Source organism: Lampris incognitus, chromosome 12 (assembly GCF_029633865.1).
Source record: "Lampris incognitus isolate fLamInc1 chromosome 12, fLamInc1.hap2, whole genome shotgun sequence".
NCBI classification, from domain to species: Eukaryota; Metazoa; Chordata; class Actinopteri; order Lampriformes; family Lampridae; genus Lampris; species Lampris incognitus.
The window spans coordinates 56,167,621-56,189,978 of record NC_079222.1 but is presented as its reverse complement, the minus strand read 5'-3'; the positions used below and the strand labels follow the sequence as shown (position 1 = coordinate 56,189,978).

Genomic DNA, 22,358 nt, shown 5'->3' with positions numbered 1-22,358 from the left:
GTCACTGGTGTTCTTCTCCATACATTTGCTCAGTTTCCCAAGAGATGATCAATCGTGGAGACATGACCATTTAACACACTCATCATCCATCCATCCATTATCCAAGCCGCTTATCCCAATAGGGGTTGCAGGAAGCTGGAGCCTATCCCACAACCACAACCACTCTTAACAGATCTACTAACATATGTCATGCATTAATATCTCAGTTGGGCATTTATCTTGACAGAATATAGAGCTTAAAAACCATGACTGCACACGGTCGTTCTAGTAGTTTTTAAGTTTCGGTCATTGTTTGGGACTGTTTCAATATTTATTTTCAGTTTTTTTTTACATTTCATGTTTTATAGTCCTTGTTATGTTTGTTAGATTAGCAATATGTGTTTTCTGTTTTGTTTTTCAGGTAATATTTACACTTTTCACACTCAATTTTGCAATTCAAGTTCGACCAGGTCTCTCTGAACTTTAAATTGTTTAAAAATAGTGTTATAGTTGTTGAAATGTTAATTTCGTGTCAGTTAGTTTCATAGCAAACATACTAACATACGCAATGCATGAATATGTCAATGGGGTATTTATCTTGACAGAATATAGAGTTTAAAAACCGGCCGTCATTTTGACCGCCCATGGTCGTTTTAGGTAGGGGTGAAGTCCCGGTCATTCGGGTGTTAAGTCAGAGCAGGAGCTATAGAGGACATCCCAACCTGTACAATCAAAGCAAGCTTGTAAGCTGGTAATGCGGTTTCACTGTTTTTACTATCTGCTCCCGTTGTTTACAGATGGGCTTGTAGATCAGCAGAAGAAGTACGCTATTGTGCCGCAACATATCTGTGAATGTTCTCATTCATCCTGGTCATGGTTATCCAAAGGAGTTGAATCAAGTGCAACTGGACTTGGTATATATCTGTGAAGACGTTTCGCCTCTCATCCAAGAGGCTTCCTTAGTTCGTGCCTTTCTGACTAGACCAAGCTAGTCTGACTGGCTGCTGATGAGACTCAGAATTTATCCTCTAGGAGTCGTTGTCAGAGCTATTGATATGCGTGGCTCTTTGTGATCCGATGTTTACCAACGCCCGTTGCTAACAGAGCCGTAGATATGCGTGGCTCTTTTGTGTACTGATGTTATGGCCGCCCCCGTTGTTATCGGAGCTATTGATATGCGTGGCTCTCCTGTGCTCCGATGTCCAGCCGCGCCCATCGCCATCGGAGCTCTTGATTTGCATTTGTTTAGCAGCGACGGTGGTTGGGGGTGTTAGTTTCGACTTCATTATTCAGTGGTCATGAGAGTCGTTGGAGCCGTTAGTGACCGACTGTTGTTCTTGGAGGCTAGACTTCTTGAGTCTCCTGGGTAGAGATGAAAGGACGGCATTGTAAGTGAGAGATAGGTGGTGTCGCAGACCCACTCCTCTGTTGAGGGATGGTTTTTCCAGTTTTGCATAGATGGCTTCCTTCACCCCTCTTTCAAACCATCTATCTTCTCTGTCCAAAATGTGTATGTTGCTGTAAACGTTTGAACTACAAACGTTTGGACTGACACAGATTTACTATCTGTCGCAATTGTTGAGATTTAGTGGCTTTTGTGAACGCAGCCCATAAATGACGAGATGACACAAATGTTTGTTGACAGTGTATTTCCTCCTGTACACAAGCTAACATTAGCTGTTTCCAAACTGTACATGAGCTAACATAAGCTGGTCGTTTGGTTGACTGATACACGGCTAGCTGTACACACAGCTTGCTGAACAACAGCGTGCCGAATGACGAGATGCTGACCACGGCTGTGGGACCATACACTGGCTGTGCACGTGCTGTACACGTGCAGTACTGAGCTGTGATGAAGCTGTGATGAAGCTGGTTCAACCTGCATGAACATACATACATTTCCATTTAGTTCAATTACCACATGCACCACGCACTTATACATTTTTCTTAACATCAAATTAGTAGATATTTACTCGGCATTTGCAGAAATAAACTAAGGTTACCGAATACAATTTACAATGCATCAAATGAAATTCACATCGCTAATAAGAAAACAAACAATATTATCGGCATTTTACATGCGTTTTCATAACAACACAATAGCTACTGCTATTAGCTCAGTCTGGTGATTATACAAGAATCTACCGAGCTCATTTAGCTTTGTACAAACATTTCAACTCGATCTAACATTTATATATAATACTCGGACTTCACATACAATTACAAAACAGTGTACTTACAACGTTTCCACTTTATCGCATTTAATTAACTCTTGTATTTTTCGGGAGCTCAACTCCATGCAACAATGTTCCTCGTTTCTTTGCACCGTTCTGAATCGCCTGCGCTGCATGATGACGTCATCTATGCGCCTCATATTACTGAGATTGGTGCCTCCATGGTTCCACCTGCTCGCCAGGCGGACATACAATTATCCAAACTACTGTACATAACTTACAGTTGCTGTCCTTGAGGGAGTGTGTCTTCTCCTTTAGGTGTAGCTAGACTGCTGAATCTTGTCCTGAGGAGTTTGGCCTTGTGTGTTGGGCCATCCGTTTGCGTAGTGGTTGTTTGGTTTCTCCTATGTATAAGTCAGTGCAATCCTCATTGCATTGTACGGCATCCACCTGATTGCTTGTTTGGGTGTGTGGCACACGGTCTTTGGGATGAACCAGTCTTTGTCGTAGTGTGTTGCTGGGTTGGAAGTATACCGGGATGCGGTGTTTGTTGAAAATTCGCCTGAGTTTCTCGGAGACCCCAGAAACATACGAGATGACTGTGCTATTCATTATGTTCCTTTTCTCCTCGTTGCTAACCTGGTATTAAAGGTGTCAGTAGCTCTGTCCAATGTGAAACTCCCCCCTTCCAACCTAACCATGGAGGAAAGGAAAGCCGTGACAGCCCTGAGCAAGGACGAAAACATCACTATCTTTCCAGCAGATAAGGGGAGATGCACGGTTATCCTCAACACAACAGACTACCACACCAAGATCACGTCATTACTCAGCGACACCGACACCTATGAACCTCTGAGACACGATCCTACTAGTGGTTACAAGAGGAGAACAATAGAGTACCTACAGAAACTACAGAAAGGAGGAGCCATTGATCGGATACAATACCACCGTCTCTACCCACAAGATAACATTCCATGCATATATGGACTCCCTAAGATCCATAAAGATGGAGCCCCCCTCAGGCCCATCGTCAGCAGCATAAACTCGGTCACGTACAACATTGCCAAACATATAGCCAACATCTTGACCCCTTTAGTGGGCGAAGCACCTCACCATATCCAAAACTCCATTGACTTCGTGGACAAGGTCCAAGGCGTAAAACTGGAACCGGATGAAACCATGGTATCCTACGACGTGACCTCGTTATTCACCTGCATCACAACCATGGAGGCTTTGGAAACTTTGAGGCAACGTTTGCTACGGGACGACACTCTCCACAATAGGACCAACCTCAGCTAAGACCAGATTTGCCAACTACTGGACCTTTGCCTGAACACTACATATTTCCAATTCAGGGGCCAATTTTACAGACAGAAACACGGCTGTGCAATGGGCTCACCAGTATCGCCCATTGTGGCCAACTTATATATTGAAGAGTAGAACACAGGCCCCTGAACTCCTTCAGAGGAACACCTCCGAGCCACTGGTTCAGATATGTGGACAACACATGGGTCAAAATCCAAACACAAGAGGTGCAAGCGTTTACCAAACACATCAACTCAGTGGACAAGAACATTAAGTTCACAAGGGGAGACGTAAAGAACAACAGTTTGCCCTTCTTGGACTGTGACGTCCACATTGGGGAAGACAGGAGCCTCCACATTAGGGTTTACAGGAAACCTACACACACAGACCAATATCTACTTTTCGACTCACACCACCCGCTGGAACACAAACTGAGTGTCATCAGAACTTTGCAACACAGAGCTGACAATGTGCCCAGTAGCACTCAGACCCAACGAGAAGAACACAAACACCTGAGGGGAGCTTTAAAAACCTGCGGCTACCCCAGTTGGACCTTTGTGAAAACTGCAACACGTTCCAGAAAGACCAACCGGGTGAGCGATGAGGAGAAAAGGAACAGAAGGAATAGCACAGTCATCCTGTATGTTTCTGGGGTCTGCGAGAAACTCAGGAGAATTTTCAACAAACACCGCATCCCGGTATACTGCAAACCCAGCAACACACTCCGACAAAGACTGGTTCATCCCAAAGACCGTGTACCACACACCCGGAAAAGCAATCTGGTATATGCCGTACAATGCAATGAGGATTGCACTGACCTACACATAGGAGAAACCAAACAACCACTACACAAACAGATGGCCCAACACAGAAGGCCTAACTCCTCAGGACAAGACTCAGCAGTCTATCTACACTTAAAGGAGAAGACACACTCCTTCGAGGACAGCAACGTACACATTTTAGACAGAGAAGATAGATGGTTTGAAAGAGGGGTGAAGGAAGCCATCTATATGAAACTGGAAAAAACATCCCTCAACAGAGGAGGAGGTCTGCGACACCACCTATCTCCCACTTACAATGCCGTCCTTTCATCTCTACCCAGGAGACTCAAGAAGCTTAGCCTCTATGTCCGCGGTGGTGTAGCGGTCTAAGCATCAGCTTTGTGTCGATGCAGTTGCCCACTGGGGACTGGGGTTCGCGCCCCGGTCTCGTCAGATCCGACTATGGCCGGACTCGATGAAGCAGCAATCATTGGCAACGCTGTCTTCGGGAGGGGGGCGGAGTCGGCTTGTGTTTGTCACATGAATGCGTCTCTGTGTGTGTTGGAAAAAACAGTGGTTCGGCCTGGAGTCGCCTTGTCACGAAAGTGGGGAGGCTCTCCTTCGAGACTGCCGGCCGGAGAGATGCAGTTGGCGAACGCATGCAGTACGAGGGTGGGTGTTTGAATTAAAATAGGGATCGATTGGCCACTAAATTGGGAGAAAAAAGGGAAAAATCAGAAATAAATTTATAAAAAAAAAAAAAAAGAAGCTTAGCCTCCAAGAACAACAGTTGGTCACTAACGGCTCCAACGACTCTCATGACCACTGAACAATGACTTCGAAACTAACACCCCCAACGACCGTCGCTGCTGAACAAATGCAAATCAAGAGCTCCGATGGCGACGGGCCTGGCTGACATCGGAGCACAGGAGAGCCACGCATATCAATAGCTCTGATAATGACGGGCGCGGCCATAACATCAGTACACAAAAGAGCCACTCATATCTATGGCTCTGTTAGCGACGGGCGTTGGTTAACATCGGATCACAAAGACCCACGCATATCAATAGCTCTGACAACGACTCCTAGAGGATAAATTCTGAGTCTCATCACCAGCCAGTCAGACTAGCTTGGTCTAGTCAGAAAGGCATGAACTGAGGAAGCCTCTTGGATGAGAGGTGAAACGTCTTCACGGATATATACCAAGTCCAGTTGCACTTGATTCAACTCCTTTGGATACACTATTGTGGTAGGACGCTCCAAAGGGAGGCCTAGGCCAGGTCAATAGTGGGGTTCTTCTTAGCAGTTGCACAGGGGACATACTGTTCATATGTTTTCAGTGACTCGTGAACGTGGCAGGGATTGAACTCCTAAAATAAATGTTGGCGTCGGTTGAAAGAGCTTCCAGTCACCAGTGGCTGAAGAGACATTCGCCTGCGAATGAATGTAAACAAGGGTGAAGAAGAGTTGGGGAAACTCCCTCAGCAGGTAGAAGGGGTGAAGTGAGATGGATTGCAGCTCAAGGTTGGGGGTGTGAATTTTCCCCCAGACCACGACAGTGTTACAGTACCTCTCACTAATGTAAAAGCATACACTGCCTCCAGTGGATTTGTTTGTAACGAGAGGCGACCGATCCATTCGAACAAGGAAAGCCGCTTATGTGTAGATCCTAGTTGCGATCCACATCTCCCAGCCATGTGTCGGTAAAAGCCTGCAGGCATGTTTCTCTAAAATCATGGCCAGATCTGACGTAAGTCTCCAGTTCATCCGTCTTGTTGCGAATGGATTATACGTTCAAGAGAAGAATAGTTGGGAGTGGTGGGAGCCGGCGTCTGTCACCTAGTTTATATTTCCGCAGTCTGAGTTGAACACCTCCCCTCCTTCCTCTCTTCCTCTGGTGCTTTTTGGACAATGTTCTGCTTACTGCAGCATCTAAGCTACTGCTTCGTAGACGGATCAAAAATGACATTAAGTCATTTTTAATGATTTAATGTCAGATTGGATCAGGAGTTTAGCAACATGAACACAAAACGAGCCTTCCATAAAGTAGGACACTAACTGGTTATGAATCAATTCACGCACGGTTTGACATCCATAACCTGCTGCCTGTGAAGAGCTGCTTAGTGCCCCCCCCCCCTCACAAGCCCACACTCCCACCCTTCACAATGAAGGATGTCCCACAGCAGCTGGGCAGGTGCAAACCTGGCAAGGCACCAGGGTCGCATGGCATCCCAGCTACGGTGCTCAAGCTCTGCGCCATGGGACTCTCCCCAATCCTCTACTTCCCTGAACCCCAATAAGCAGCCTGCGAGAGCCAAATGTCTGACCAGCACTGACCCATTAGCACTAATGCACCTGTCATAGCATGTGCAATAAAGTGCACAACATGGTAAATAAAGTGCGTGTTACTCTACTTTATGTTGATCTCACCTCGCATCGTACACTTGCTATAGAACGCGCATAGGCATAAGACGTACTCCGTGCTCTCTTCGGTCCTTGACTAGACAGAGCCACCCACCAGCCGAGTCACAGATAATCAATAATTGTCCGAAACTAAGAACATAGCCTGCACGAAAAAGCGTAAAGTCGATCAGGAAAACCATCAGTTCAAATCTGACTGGACTGATCAGTTTTGATTTATCTTACTGGACCACGCCAATGCCAAACCGACATGCTTGATGTGCATGCAGACTGTAGCTGTCTGCACAGCAGATAATCTCAAGCAGCACTTCAACACTATGTATGCTGCCAGCTTTAATGCCAACTACCCTACAAAATCAGATAATCACAAACAAAAATAGCAAATATGATAACATCATACAAACACTCCGTTTCTACGATCTGTAAATCAACATCGGCACAAGAGAGTGCAACAGCTGCATCATTACATGTTTCATGGCACCTTGCTAAAGCTAAGAAGCCATTCACTGATGCTGAGTTGATTAAAACGTGTGCAATTGATATGGTTGGCCAAGTTTCAAGTCATGATGAGAAAAACAAGAAAACAGTTGTGGAGCTATTAAAGCAGGTGCCATTGTTGGCTAACACAGCAACAAGAAGAGTAGAACTTTTAGTGTAGAAGTGTTTTACCAATCTACTCACTAATCTGAAGAAAGCAGAAGCCATATCACTAGCCATAGACTCGTCCTGTGACCGAACTGATATAGGACAGGTATCTGTTTTGGCAAGATGTTTTTTATGGGAAGACCTTTCAGGAAGAACTACTTTGTTTGCTTCCTCTGCCCGGGTACACACTTTGGGAAATCATCTTTAATGAATTAACACAGTTCTTTGAGAAGAATGGCTTGGATGTGAGCAAAATTGTGTCCAATGGGGTTTCCGTTAATGGTGGCACAATGCAAGGGCTTGGTAAGCAGGCTTGCTGCTGTTAACCCAGCACTCAACATTTCATTACATTATTCAAAAATCAGTGTTGTGCAGTAAACTGTGTGGAGAAATAGAAGAGAGGTGATGGATATGGTGATGAGACTGGTACATTTAATTTAGGAGAGCTGCAGTCTGCAACACCACCTTTTCAGAGCATTGCTGGAAGAAAAGTCCCAAGGATCTTTTGCTGCATAATGATGTTCGCTGGCTGAGCAAAGGCCGTATGTTGGAGGGGGTGTGCGAGCTGCGCAATGAGCTTGTGTCATTTTTATCCGGACTGCAGAGCCAAAAATCTCAAGAATGTCAGAGGTTTTTAAGTAACAATAAGGTGACGGCATATGTTATTTTTTTGTATGACATCATGTCTCATCTAAATCACCTTAATCTGCAATTACAAGGCAAGAACCACACTGTTGTGGATATGCGCGAGGTGGTTGAAGCTTTCCGGTCAAAGCTGAACCTTTTGGAGAGAGACATTCACGGGAGAAAACTGCACTTCACATGTCTGCAGGAGCATTGCGAGAAAAATGAAATGCAGGAGGATCCAGTGATGAAGGTTTTCGTGACGAGCCCAGCAGAAAGCTTCAAGGGACAATTTGAAAGCTCCCCTAAACTCTCAGGTGACATCCTCCTCTTCCTGAGACAGTCGTTCTCTGTTTTGGCGGATGGCCAGTGGACTGTGGAGGTCAAAAAGCTGGTACCTTCCAAAGATGAGGCAACTTCAGATGGACGTCTTCGAGATGGAAACATCTGATTTGCTCAAAGCACAATACAAGTGTGTTGGGGTGAGTGACGTGGTTCCCCAGGCTCGATTCAAAAACATGAGAGCTATTGCAATGCCCTTACTCACAATGTTCCCCTCCACGCACATAGTAATAATAATAATAATAATAATAATAATAATAAATTTTATTTATGGGCGCCTTTCGGCACACTCAAGGACACCTTACAGAACACAGTAAAAAACAAGCAGCACTGTAACAGACAGCATAAGATCAAAAGAAAGCAGGGTAGACAATAAAAAGTTAACACAACAGGTAAGTATAAAATCATCATCTGCACAAAACTCAGTGAAGTGTGGATCAGACTGAATATGCCAGTTTGAAAAGGTGCGTTTTGAGATGGGATTTGAAGGTTGAAAGAGAGTCAGTGTTGTGAATGTCTTGTGGGAGAGAGTTCCATAGGTGGGGGGCAGAACGAATGAAGGCTCTAGTCCCCATGGTAGTCAAGTGGGCTGATGGTGTAGTGAGTTGGTGAGCAGAAGAGGATCTGAGAGTGCGGGAGGGCGTGTGGATATGAAGGACTTTGGAAAGATATTAAGGAGCTAGGTTATTAAGGGCCTTAAAGGTGAGGAGCAGGATCTTGAAGTCAATACGGTATTTAACAGGGAGCTAATGGAGTTGTTGAAGAACAGGATCTATGGATCGATATGATCTATGGAAGGAGTTCTGGTAATGATATGGGCAGCTGAATTCTGGACCAAATGAAGCTTATGAAGACACTTGAGGGGAAGATCAAAGAAGATAGAATTACATTAGTCAATACGGGATGTAACCAGAGTGTGAGAGTATGGCGGTGCTTTTAGGTGTAAGTGACGGGCGAAGACGATTAATATTGCATAGGTGGAAGTATGCAGACTGAGTAACATTGTTGGTGTGGGCTTCAAAAGATAATGTGCTGTCCAGGATGGCATCCAGACTCTTGTTCTTCTATGCATGTGTGTTTTGAAGGCATGGAAGGGGCAGGGAACTGTCTTTGATTTTTTTTACACTCCTAAATATCTTGGGCAAGGCGTTACATCTCTTATCAAGAAGCATAACGTCTGTTGCTGAGTCCAAACTTCATGTGGGTTACCAGTAGACATTTTTTGTCAGTTTTCAAGCATTTTTTTTGTGACTCGAATATGGACTTGTAAAAAGGAGTGCAAAAGGACAATGATGAATGTCACAATCATGTTTAGCTTCATTGTCCTTAAGCTTTCTGCATAAGCCAGACAAATAGAAAATAAAAAGATAGCACATGTAACAGAAGGAATGGCCTCCCCGATCTGAACCCAAGTGGTGCCTTGTTGTTGGACTTCTGTGCGAATCATGGATTGGCAGTAATAAACACCATGTTCAAACATAAGGTAGTTCAAAAGTGTATCGATCGATGATAGACTTTGTGGTCGTATCTGAGGCCGTATGTTTTGGACATGGGTGAAGAGAGGAGCAGAGCTGTCAACTGATGGTGGTGAGTTGGATCAGATGGCGGGGAAGGCTGCCGGACAGACCTGGCAAACCCAAACATGTAGTGAGGGTGAACTGGGAATGTCTGGCGGAGGCCCCTGTCCGTGAGGTCTTCAACTCCCACCTCCGGAAGAAGTTCTCGTGTAGAGACTGGGGATATGGAGTCTGAGTGGGCCATCTTCAAAGCCTCTAGTGTAGATGCGGCAGGCAGGAGCTGTGGTCATAAGGTCATCGGTGCCTGTCGAGGTGGCAACCTAAGAATCCGGTGGTGGACAACAGCGATGAGGGAAGCCGTCAGGCTGAAGAAGGAGGCCTTTCGGACTTGGTTGGCCCAGGGGTCTCCTGAAGCAGCAGATAGGTACCAGGAGGCTAGAACGGCTGCCGCTTTGGCGGTCACGGAAGCAAAAACTCGGGTGTGGGAGGAGTTCAGCGAGGCTATGGAGGAGGACTTTCGGTTGGCCTCAGCGATGTTCTGGCAAACCATCCAGCGAATCAGGAAGAGGAAGCAGGGCTTGACTCAGGCTGTGTTCAGCCAGGGAGGGGAACTGTTGACCCGGACTGGTGATGTTGTCGAGCAGTGGAAAGAACACTTTGAGGAGCTCCTGAACCCGACCAACACGTCCTCAGTGGAGGAGGTAGAGTCTGAAGACTCAGGGGAAGCCCCACCCATATCACTAGCAGAGGTCTCTGAGGTAGTTAAAAAGCTCCTCGGTGGCAAGTCGCCGGGCGTGGATGAGATTCGCCCTGAGATGCTGAAGGCTCTGGACATCGTTGGGCTGTCTTAGTTGGGCCCTGGAACAACAGACCAAATCTTTACCCTTGCGGAAGTGCTGAGGGGGGCATGGGAGTTTGACCAGCCAGTCTACATGTGTTGTGTGGACTTGGAGAAGACTTACGGCCGTGTAACCCGGGGCACTCGGGGGGGGGGGTACTGCAGGAGTATGGGGTACCGGGGTAGTTGCTACAAGCCATCTGGTCCTTGTATAACCAAAGTGAGAGCTGTGTTCGCATTCTTGGCACAAAGTCAAACACGTTTTTGGTGGGTGTCGGACTCCGCCAAGGATGTCCCTTGTTTCTGTTTGTGATATTCCTGGACAGAATCTCAAGGCGCAGCCAAGGTGAGTAGTGTGGCCGTTTTGGGAACCACAGAATTACCTCTCTGCTCTTTGCAGATGATGTGGTTTCGTTGCCTTCATCAGAACACGACCTCCAGCGCGCATGGGGCAGTTTGCAGCTGAGTGTGAAATGACATGGATGAGAGTCAGCACTTCCAAGTCTGAGGCCATGGCCCCTACTGGAAAATGGTGGATTGCTCCCTCCAGGTTGGGGATCAGTTGTTGTCTCAAGTGAAGGAGTTCAGGTATCTCGTGGTCTTGTTCATGAGTGAGGGTAGGATGGAGCGGGAGATTGATAGGTGGATTGGTGCGGCATCAGCAGTAATGCGGATGTTGTACTGGACCATTGTGGTGAAGAAGGAACTGAGCCGGCAGGCAAAGCTCTCAATTTACCAGTCAATCTTCGTTCCAACCCTCACCTATGGTCATGAGCTTTGGGTGGTTAACGAAAGGGTGAGATCGCAGATACAAGCGGCTGAAATGAGTTTCCTTCATAGGGTGTCTGGGCTCAGCCCTACTTAGCTTGCTGCCAACGCGACCTGGAGATCCGGAGAAGCGGCTGATGATGAGTGAATGAATGACATGTAACATGATGATCTCATTCTTCCATTGTCCTAGCGATTTTATCTGTAAATGCAGGTATGAAAACACGTAACAGCCAAATGTTTTTTGATTTTTTAAATTTTAGATTCATTGATCCCCGTGGGGAAATTACGCTGCACATTTACCCCATCCTAACTATGTAGCTAGGAGCAGGGGGCAGCCGCTTTTTGTGTGCCTCATGCACTTTATGCAGGTTGCATCTCAGTAAGTCCTACAGCAAACACAATACACTGAACTTGTTATTTCTCTTCTTTTTGCCAACAGCAAGAGCAGAACATCAAACCCCAGTATTTTACATTCCGATGGCTGACCTTATTGCTATCTCAGGAGTTCCTTCTGCCAGATGTTATCCGCATATGGGACACCTTGTTCTCGGATCAGGACCGCTTCCACTTCCTCATTCTTGTCTGCTGTGCAATGCTCATGTGAGTTTTGAGTTTGTCATCCTGCACTTTTGCATCTAAAAATACCAACCAAATCATTTGAATCATCATTTTAAATGTATTTCTATCCCAGACTTATCCGTGATCACTTGCTGGCAGGAGACTTCACAGTCAATATGAGATTGCTCCAGGTAAGACATAGTGTTTAATACACAATAAAATTTAGCATTAGAGTTCATTAACCTTAGCGAAACCAATCTAAGCTTTTAAACAGTAAATGAGTAGAGGGTATCAGGCTGAAGCACTCAAGACGGCTCTACATTTGGCAGCTGAACCAGTCTTTGCCAACGTGGATTGTTTAGACTTAAAGACTGGTCTTAATGATTGATCTTGTCTGGTGCCTTAATCCTATTCACACTAAGTGATAGGGGATGGACCAAAGGCTTAACACTTGAGGACTCACTAGCCTAATTCCTCACATCTCTCAAATTTTGCAGAATCTTGCAGAAATATGTCAGCTTAAAAAGGAAGTTGAAGAACAAAGAGCACTGAAGGAGAGCGAGCCCACTGGCAGACTAACAATAGCACTCTCTTTAAAGTCAAAGTGGTAGTCCAAGTGCAAGTAAATTAACAAATACACAGCACAAAAATTAGTTTTTAGTGTCTTTATGCATGCTCAATAATCCAGGCAAGTAAATCACAGAAAGTTGAGTCAGTTCATCTGGATACGTTTATTGATGAGAGAAAGCATACCCTAAGAGTACATCTGTCACCATCTTACAATGCTGTGATTGTAACCATTCCCAAATCCTCTGTGAATAGTACACATGGCCATTGTAACTCTAGTTAATGGTCACGACAATTTGCATATGAAACCGATCGTTTTTGGTCGTTATGCCACTGTATTGTTTATAAGGGTGGGACACCTGCAGTCAGTTGAAACTAAAGAGGTCATTTAGATGATGATGAAACGTTTCTTCCAATAAATGTTGTGTCCAAATGAACTGCTTCAACTTTCTGTGAATTAGTTTTTAGCCTAGTTTCAAGATTCAAGATTCTTAATTTGTTACGTCTCATTATAAAAGTATAAGAGAGTAAATTCTTGAGTTTCGGCCCCTCAACACTGCAACAACAACAGTAATCAAACAACAATAGTTTGCACAGCTGTCACTTTGTTTCAGACTCAACAAAACAAAAGTCATGATGAGGAAGACATCCCAGCAGACACTTGAATGTTAACTTCAACTTCAACGGTATTAAAGCTTTGGAACATAAAGTGCCTTGCAAAAGTATTCAACCCCCTTGACAGTCATCACTAATTTCTGGATCATAAAAGATACTCACTCAACTGTTCCTGAACAATATTATTTTTGTGAACCCATGAGCTTTAACAGCAGGTCCCCAAAGACAAAATAAATTATTTTTCACTGACTTTTTATTAATAAATTAAAGACTAAAATATAATGCTTGCACAAGTATTCAACCCCCCCACATATCATACTTTGTAGAGTACCCTTTAGCTGCAATAACAGCCATGATTCTCTTGGGGTAAGTATATACAAGCTTTGTACATTCTTCTGGTGTAATTTTTGCCTATTCTTCTTGGCAGAATTTGTACAGGTCTTGCAAGTTGGTGGGATGGCGCCTCTGGACTGTGATTTTCAGTCTGTACCACAGATTTTCAATGGGTTGAGGTCCGGACGTTGACTTGGCCACTCCAAAACGTTCACCTTTTTGTTGCTGAGCCATGCCATTGTTGCTTTAGCCTTGTGCTTAGGATCATTGTCTTGCTGGAAGGTGAACCTTCTTCCAAGCTTCAGTTTTATGGCAGACTGTAACAGGTTTTCTTCCAATATTTCCCTGTATTTAGCTCCAGCCATTCTTCCCTCAATTTGAACAAGGTTCTCAGTGCCTGCAGCATTATGCTGCAGTGCCCTCTCTCCCTCTTTCTCTCTCTCTCTCTCTCTCTCTCTCTCTCTCTCTCTCTCTCTCTCTCTCTCTCTCTCTCTCTCTCTCTCTCTCTCTCTCTCTCTCTCTCTCTCTCTCTCTCTCTCTCTCTCTCTATCTCTCTCTCTCTCCCCCCCCCCTCTACTATAGCATTATGCTGCCGCAGCCACGCTTCACTGTAGGGAGGGTGTTTTTTAGGGTATGAGCAGTTTTAGGTTTGCACCACACATAACGCTTTGAGTTTTGGCCAAAAAGCTCAACTTTCATCTCATCTGACCACAAAACCTTTACCCACATCCTAACTGGGTCCCTCTCATGCTTGGTAGCAAACTCCAAGTGTGCTTTTATATGCATAGCTTTGAGCAACGGCTTCTTTCTTGCCAACCTCCCATACAGGCCAGATTTATGGAGAGCAGAGCCCGTGATATGGTTGACTCATGTACATTTACTCCAGTTTTAGCCACAAACCTCTGGAGCTCCTTCAAAGTGATTGCAGGATCATCTGTGGCGTTCCTCACCAGCCCACGTCTTGCTCGGACACCTAGTTGTGAGGAACGGCCTGGCCTACAAAGCATCCGGGTGGTCTGCTACAGCTTCCACTTTCTGCCAGTGGATCCAACAGTGTTCCATGGGACATCCAAACACCTGGAGATTGTTTTGTATCCCTTTCCTGCTCCCTTCGAGCAGGAAAGGGGTACAAAACAATCTCCAGCCAATTGAGGTGGTTCGGGCATCTGATTAGCATGCCTCCTGGGTGCCTTCCTTTGGAGGTTTACCAGTCATGGCCAACTGGGAGGAGACCCCGGGGTAGACCCAGAACTCGCTGGAGGGACCACATGTCCAATCTGGCCTGGGAACACATTGAGATCCCCCAGCAGGAGCTGGAGGGCATTGCTGGGGAGAGGGATGTCTGGAGTGCCCTACTTAGCTTGCTGCCACCGTGACCCAACCCTGGATAAGCAGCTGATGATGAATGAATGAATCCCTTTCCTGCCTTCTGCATTTTAATCACTTTGTCTCTTGCTTAAGTATTATGATCCTTTGTCTTCATTTTCTGATGTTCACGCCCGGGTAATGAACTTGACAGAGTGCTTTTTTTTTTTTTTTTTTTGGATTTTCCCCCTTTTTCTCCCCAATTTTACCCGGCCAATTACCCCACTCTTCTGAAGCATCCGGGTCGCTGTTCCACCCCCTCTGTCAATCCAGGGAGGGCTGCAGACTACCACATACCTCCTCCGATACATGTGGAGTTACCAGCTGCTTCTTTTCACCTGGCAGTGAGGAGTTTCACCAGGGGGATATAGCGCGTGGGAGGATCATGCTATTCCCCCCAGTTCCCCCTCCCCCCCGAATAGGTGCCTCGACCGACCAGAGGAGGCGCTAGTGCAGCAACCAGGGCACATACCCAGACCCGGCTTCCCACCCACATTCAAGGCCAATTGTGTCTGTAGGGATGCCCGACCAAGGCGAAGGTAACACGGGGATTCAAACCGGATTTGAACCCCGTGTTGGTAGGCAATGGAAGAGACCACCAGGCCACACAGAGTGCTTTTTATAAACGAGATCATTACTTTAATATCTTACAGATGCACACTAATTATGTCCAATTGTCTTTACCTGAGTTTGTTTTAGACTTCTCCACTGAGGACGTGTTATCCAGGTTCAGGAGCTCCTCCAACAAAGTATTCATTCCACCGCCCGACATCCCCAGTCAAGCCCTACTTCCCCTTCCTGAGTGGCCAGATGGTTTGCCAGAACTTCGTTGAGGCCAACCAAAAGTCCTCCATAGCCTCGCCGAACTCCTCCCACACCTGAGTATTTACTTCCATTAGTGCTGAAGCTACAGCCCTGCTGACCTCCCGGTACCTGTGTGCTGCTTCAGGAGACCCCTTGTCCAACCAAGCCTGAAAGGCCTCCTTCCCCAGCCTGACGGCTTACCTCACTGCTTGTGTCCACTAGTGGGTTCTATGTTGCCACCTCGACAGGCACAGATGACCTTATGACCACAGCTCCTACCTGCCATATCCCACCTTTATCCCTGGCAGAGGTCTCTGAGGTAGTTAAGCTCCTCGGTGGCAAAGTGCCGGGTGTGGATGAGAGTCACCCAGAGATGCTGAAAGCTTTGGACATTGTCTTGGCTGACATGCCTCTTCAGTGTCGCTTGGAGGTTGGGGACAGTATCTGTGAAGTGGCAGACTGGGGTGGTGGTTCCCATATTTAAAAAAGGGGACCGGGGGGTGTGCTCCAATTATTAGGACATCACACTTCTCAGCCTCCCTGGGAAAGCCTACTCTAGGGTGCTGGAAAGGAGGCTCGACCAAATGTCAAACCTCAGATTCAGGAGGAACAGTGCTGATTCTGTCCTGGCCGTGGAACAATGGACCAATTCTACCCTTGCAGAAGTGCTGAGGGGGGCACAGGAGTTTAGCCAAGCAGTCTACATGTGTTTTGTGGACTTGGGGAAGGCTTACGACCGTGTACCCCGAGCCACTTTGTGTGTGTGTGTGTGTGTGGGGGGGGGGTTCTGCAGGAGTATGGGGTACCGGGGCAGTTGCTCCAAGCTATCCGGTCCTTGTATAACCAAAGTGAGAGCTGTGTCCACAATCTCAGCACAAAGTCGAACACGTTTTTGGTGGGTGTCGGACTCCACCAAGGTTGTCCCTTGTATCTGATTCTGTTTGTGATATTCATGGACAAGATCTCTAGGCGCAGCCAAGGTGAGGAATGTGTCCGTTTTGGGAACCTCAGAATTGCATCTCTGCTCTTCGCAGATGATGTGGTTTTGTTGGCTTCATCAGAACGTGACCTCCAGTGTACACTGGGGCGGTTTGCAGCTGAGTGGAAAATGGCTGGAATGAGATTCAGCACCTCCAAGTCTGAGGCCATGGTTCTCTACCAGGAAATGGTGGATTGCTCCATCTGGGTTGGGGATGAGTTGTTGCCTCAAGTGAAGGAGTTCAAGTATCTCAGGGTCTTCTGAGGGTAGGATGGAGCGGGAGATTGACAGGCAGATTCATGCAGCATCCGCAGTAATGCGGATGTTGTACCGGACCGTTGTGGTGTGGAGGGAGCTGAGCCAGAAGGCAAAGCTCTCAATTTACCAGTCAGTCTTTGTTCCAACCCTCACCTATGGTCATGAGCTTTTGGTAGTGACCGAACGGGTGAGATCGAGAATAGAAATGACTGAAATGAGTGTCCTCCATAGGGTGTCTGGGCTCAGCCTTAGAGATAGGGTGAGGAGCTCGGACATCCAGAGGGAGCTCGGAGTAGAGCCGCTTCTTCTTTGTGTCGAAAGGAGCCAGTTGAAGGTGTTCAGGCATCTGAATGGGATGCTTCCTGGGTGCCTTCCTTTGGAGAATTGGCCCGGCACGTCCAACTGGAAGGAATCCCTAGGGTAGACCCAGAACTTGCTGGAGGTACTACCTGTCCAATCTGGCCTGGGAACATCTTGGGAGCCCCCAGGAGGAGCTGGAGGGCGTCACTGGGGAGAGGGACGTCTGGAGTGCCCTACTTAGCTTGCTGCCATCGTGACCCGACCCCGGAGAAGCAGCTGATGATGAGATGAGATGAGATGAGATGAGATTTGTCTGAAGATTTTAGCCTCCATAGAGGGCTCATATTATACACACAGCATTGCACTGAACTGTAAATGACAAACTGTAACTATATGTCCAGTCTGAAGAAAAAGATGGATGACTGAAAATAAAACGTGTGTATGTACTCCATCAGTGGTAAGTATAAGCTAAGGCTTCAGAAATTTTTCACTATTCACTATCATGAATATATGAGCCCCTCTTTAATATCGTGTTAAGATACAAACTAAGTTGGCTGTGGCTATAGGATTCAATCCATAAACATCCATCCTGAAACATGTCACTAGACAAACAAGAAAAGGGAGTTGTTGGTTTGCAACAAAATGTATTTCATCAGTGTGGGTGGTGGACAGTGTGATGTCAGTGGACAAAATTACTTTGGCATGTAAGAATTCGGGACTGCACACCTATAGAAGTATTAAACCAGCAGTAGCAGTGTTGTGAGATTTAGTCCAGGACATCTGGATATTATATAAATGTTGATATGTTATTCAGAACTGATGCCTTTCATTAAAACAATATATATATATTTATATACACTCACTGGCCACTTTATTAGATACATCTTGCTAGTACCGGGTTGGACCCCCTTTTGCCTTCAGAACTGCCTTAATCCTTCGTGGCATAGATTCAACAAGGTACTGGAAACATTCCTCAGAGAGTTTGGTCCATATTGACATGATAGCATCACGCAGTTGCTGCAGATTTGTCGGCTGCACATCCATGATGCGAATCTCCCGGTCCACCACATCCCAAAGGTGCTCTATTGGATTGAGATCTGGTGACTGTGGAGGCCATTTGAGTACAGTGAACTCATTGTCATGTTCAAGAAACCAGTCTGAGATGATTCGAGCTTTATGACATGGCGCGTTATCCTGCTGGAAGTAGCCATCAGAAGATGAGAACACTGTGGTCATAAAGGGATGGACATGGTCAGCAACAATACTCAGGTAGGCTGTGGCGTTGACACGATGCTCAATTGGTACTAAGGGGCCCAAAGTGTGCCAAGAAAATATCCCCCACACCATTACACCACTACCACCAGCCTGAACCGTTGATACAAGGCAGGATGGATCCATGCTTTCATGTTGTTGACGCCAAATTCTGACCCTACCATCCGAATGTCGCAGCAGAAATCGAGACTCATCAGACCAGGCAACGTTTTTCCAATCTTCTATTGTCCAATTTTGGTGAGCCTGTGCGAATTGTAGCCTCAGATTCCTGTTCTTAGCTGACAGGAGTGGCACCCGGTGTGGTCTTCTGCTGCTGTAGCCCATCTGCCTCAAGGTTCGACGTGTTGTGCGTTCAGAGAAGCTCTTCTGCATACCTCGGTTGTAATGAGTGGTTATTTGAGTTACTGTTGCCTTTCTATCAGCTGGAACCAGTCTGGCCATTCTCCTCTGACCTCTGGCATCAACAAGGCATTTTCGCCCACAGAACTGCCGCTCACTGGATATTTTCTCTTTTTCGGACCATTCTCTGTAAACCCTAGAGATGGTTGTGCGTGAAAATCCCAGTAGATCAGCAGTTTCTGAAATACTCAGACCAGCCCGTCTGTTACCAACAACCATGCCACGTTCAAAGTCACTTAAATCACCTTTCTTCCCCATTCTGATGCTCGGTTTGAACTGCAGCAGATCATCTTGACGATGTCTACATGCCTAAATGCATTGAGTTGCTGCCATGTGATTGGCTGATTAGAAATTTGCATTAACGAGCAGTTGGACAGGTGTGCCTAATAAAGTGGCCGGTGAGTGTATATCAGTTTTCTCTCACACAAACATATGTGTGATATATAATATTTAACATTCAAGAGCATGCAGTTGCTCTTGAATGTTAAATATCAACATACTTGTAATTGTTGCTTCTTTTCTATGTTTTTCTGCGTGTAGAACACATGTTCTCTTCCAGTTTGTGTGGGTTTCTGCTTGGTTCTCTGCTTCTCTACCACATCCAGAGACATGCATTACTAGGTGTTAGGTATGGAGACACTGCCTCAGAAGTTGAGAGGTGGTCTGCAGGTGCTGCACTGTGGTGCCCACTGCTGCTCACAGCTGGTTCACATGCAGAGGATGAATTTACCCACAGGGATTCATAAAGACTTTCTTCTTCTCTATAGGATTACCCTATCTCAGATGTCCACACCATCTTGACCAAGGCCAAAGAACTACAAGACAACTAAACCAGTTTACCCCTTTTATTTTGTTTCTTCCACCCTGGTTTGGTAGGTGGGAGTTCTAACACCGAAAACCATTTGTATCTTAAATGTATTTTGTGTAGGAACATGTTTGAAGAAAGTCAGTTTTGCTGGAAAAAGCCAGCACACTGTTTTTGGACTTGATTTATCATGTATGGTGGGTGGGACTCCTGTTGGAATTGTTAATCTGGGCAAATCAGTCCTTGTTCCTTGGACTGTTCCTTGGAAGGAGGACAGGACACCACATTGTTCTTGCTACATGATCGTCAGTCTGATTCAGCATATCGGTCTCCTGCCCTCCAGCCACCTCTTCCATAGAGACACTATTGATGAACTGAAGGTCTAAGGCCGAGGGGCCCCAGAAGCCCAACACAGCCAATCAATCTACACACATTACATGTCATTACAGAAGCCACTAATGAAACAAATCTTACTGTTCAGCCAGGCTGAGGAAACGTCACATCTAATTTGAGAATATTGTATGTTCTCACTGTGTTGTTGTTTTGTATTGCGATATCAGACTGTAAAACCCATATTACTAACATGTATGCCTTTGCTGTTTAAACATGATGTGCAACAGAAGAACAGAAGTACTCTTGGTAAATGTTCTGTGTTTTTAAAATAATCATAAAAGAGCAGTAGTGGTCTACTTAATGTTGGAATAAATCAATGATGTTCTACTAACTGCAGATGAAAAAGTTAAAATCGTCAAGAGCATTATCTGTCAACACCATGTTTTCATGAACATACAAACATCTGGAAAATACCTTTTATAAACTTGGTTATATAAGAATAGCTTCCGGTTAAATGTAACATACTTTCACTACAATAACTGACATATGATTAGAAATAGATCAAACAATGTCACAGAAGGTTTTAGTGTGTTTAACACAGTAAATTCTCCACCAAGGTCTGTCTCTAAGGTCGAAGCTAGAGGTCGAACAGGCCTTGGTGGAGGCCTGTTCGACCTCTGAGGCCTGTTCGACCTCTAGCTTGTCCTGACACCTTTTCACATAGACTATTAACTCTGATGACTTCATGTACACTCACATAGACTATTAACTCTGTTGACATCATATACACTCACATAGACTATTAACTCTATTGACTTCATATACACTCACAGACTATTAACTCTGTTGACTTCATACAGTAACATAGACTGTTAACTGTTGAATTCATATAGACTCACATAGACTATTAACTCTGTTGTCATCATATACACTCACATAGACTATTAACTCTGTTGACTTCATATACACTCACATAGACTATTAACTCTACTGACTTCACATACACTCACATAGACTATTAACTCTGTTGACATCATATACACTCACATAGACTATTAACTCTGTTGACTTCACATACACTCACACAGACTATTAACTCTACTGACTTCACATACACTCACATAGACTATTAACTCTATTGACTTCATATACACTTACAGACTATTAACTCTGTTGACTTCATAAAGTGACATAGACTTAACTGTTGAATTCATAGACTCACATAGACTATTAACTCTGTTGACTTCAAATACACTCACGTAGACTATTAACTCTGTTGACTTCATATACACTCACATAGACTATTAACTGTTGATTTTATTTAAACTCAGACTATTAACTGCTGACTTCATATACACTCAGACTATTAACTCTGTTGACTTCATATGCACTCACATAGATTATTAACTCTGTTGACGTCATACAGTCACATAGACTATTAACTGCTGACTTCATATACACTCAGACTATTAACTCTGTTGACTTCATATACACTCACATAGACTATTAACTCTGCTGACTTCATATACACTCACATAGACTATTAACTCTGTTGACTTCATATACACTCACATAGACTATTAACTCTGTTGACTTCATGTGCACTCACATAGATTATTAACTCTGTTGACATCATAAAGTCACATAGACTATTAACTCTGTTGACTTCATACAGTCGCATAGACTATTAACTGTTGACTTCAAATACACTCACATTGACTATTAACTGTTGATTTTATTTACACTCACAGACTATTAATTCTGTTGACTTCATATACACTCTAGACTATTAACTCTGTTGACTTTATATGCATTCACATAGACCAGGGGTGCCCACAATTTTTTGACTGGTGAGCTACTTTTAAAATGACCAGGTCAAAATGATCTACTCATATTAAAAATAAAAACAAAAATACTCAATACATGTTTTACATATATATGAACATTTACATGCAGTGTGTGTATTTATATACATGTTGTGTTACATATACAGTATTGCCATGGATTTGCATTTATATTGAACCTTACACAGGCAATAATCATACCAAGCACTTGCTACTACACTATGTTGAAATTGCATCACTGCATGAACCTTTACAGCTGTGGTAAATAGATTTGTGATCTCTACCTCTCTACTCTGAGGATGACCTGCACTGGAGGGAGTCAGACAGGGTTGCATAGTTCGGACAGTAGCTGCTGGTAGCCAGCCTCAAGCAGGCCTCCAAATTATCATCTGTCATGGTGGAACGGTATTTGGACTGGATAATCTTCATGTGAGAAAAGGCTGACTCACACAAATAAGTAGAGCCGAATAATGTCGTCAAGGAGGTTGCGCATTTCCTCATGTTTGGGTACTTGTCCTCTGTAAGTAAGTTCCAAAACTCTCCATGTGC

The 22,358-nt window shown here is 45.0% G+C and overlaps 1 protein-coding gene across 1 annotated transcript in view; it reads left to right on the top strand.

Annotated features, from left to right (window-relative positions):
* The window catches only part of tbc1d13 (TBC1 domain family, member 13), a 112,991-nt gene extending 92,524 nt beyond the window's left edge, over positions 1–20,467 (top strand). Inside the window, exons 11-13 of the mRNA XM_056290625.1 lie at positions 11,817–11,977; positions 12,069–12,126; positions 19,595–20,467. Coding sequence (XP_056146600.1) covers positions 11,817–11,977; positions 12,069–12,126; positions 19,595–19,657 — 282 coding nt within the window. The 3' untranslated portion in view covers positions 19,658–20,467. The remainder of the gene's footprint in view (positions 1–11,816; positions 11,978–12,068; positions 12,127–19,594) is intronic.
* The last annotated feature ends 1,891 nt before the right edge of the window (positions 20,468–22,358 follow it).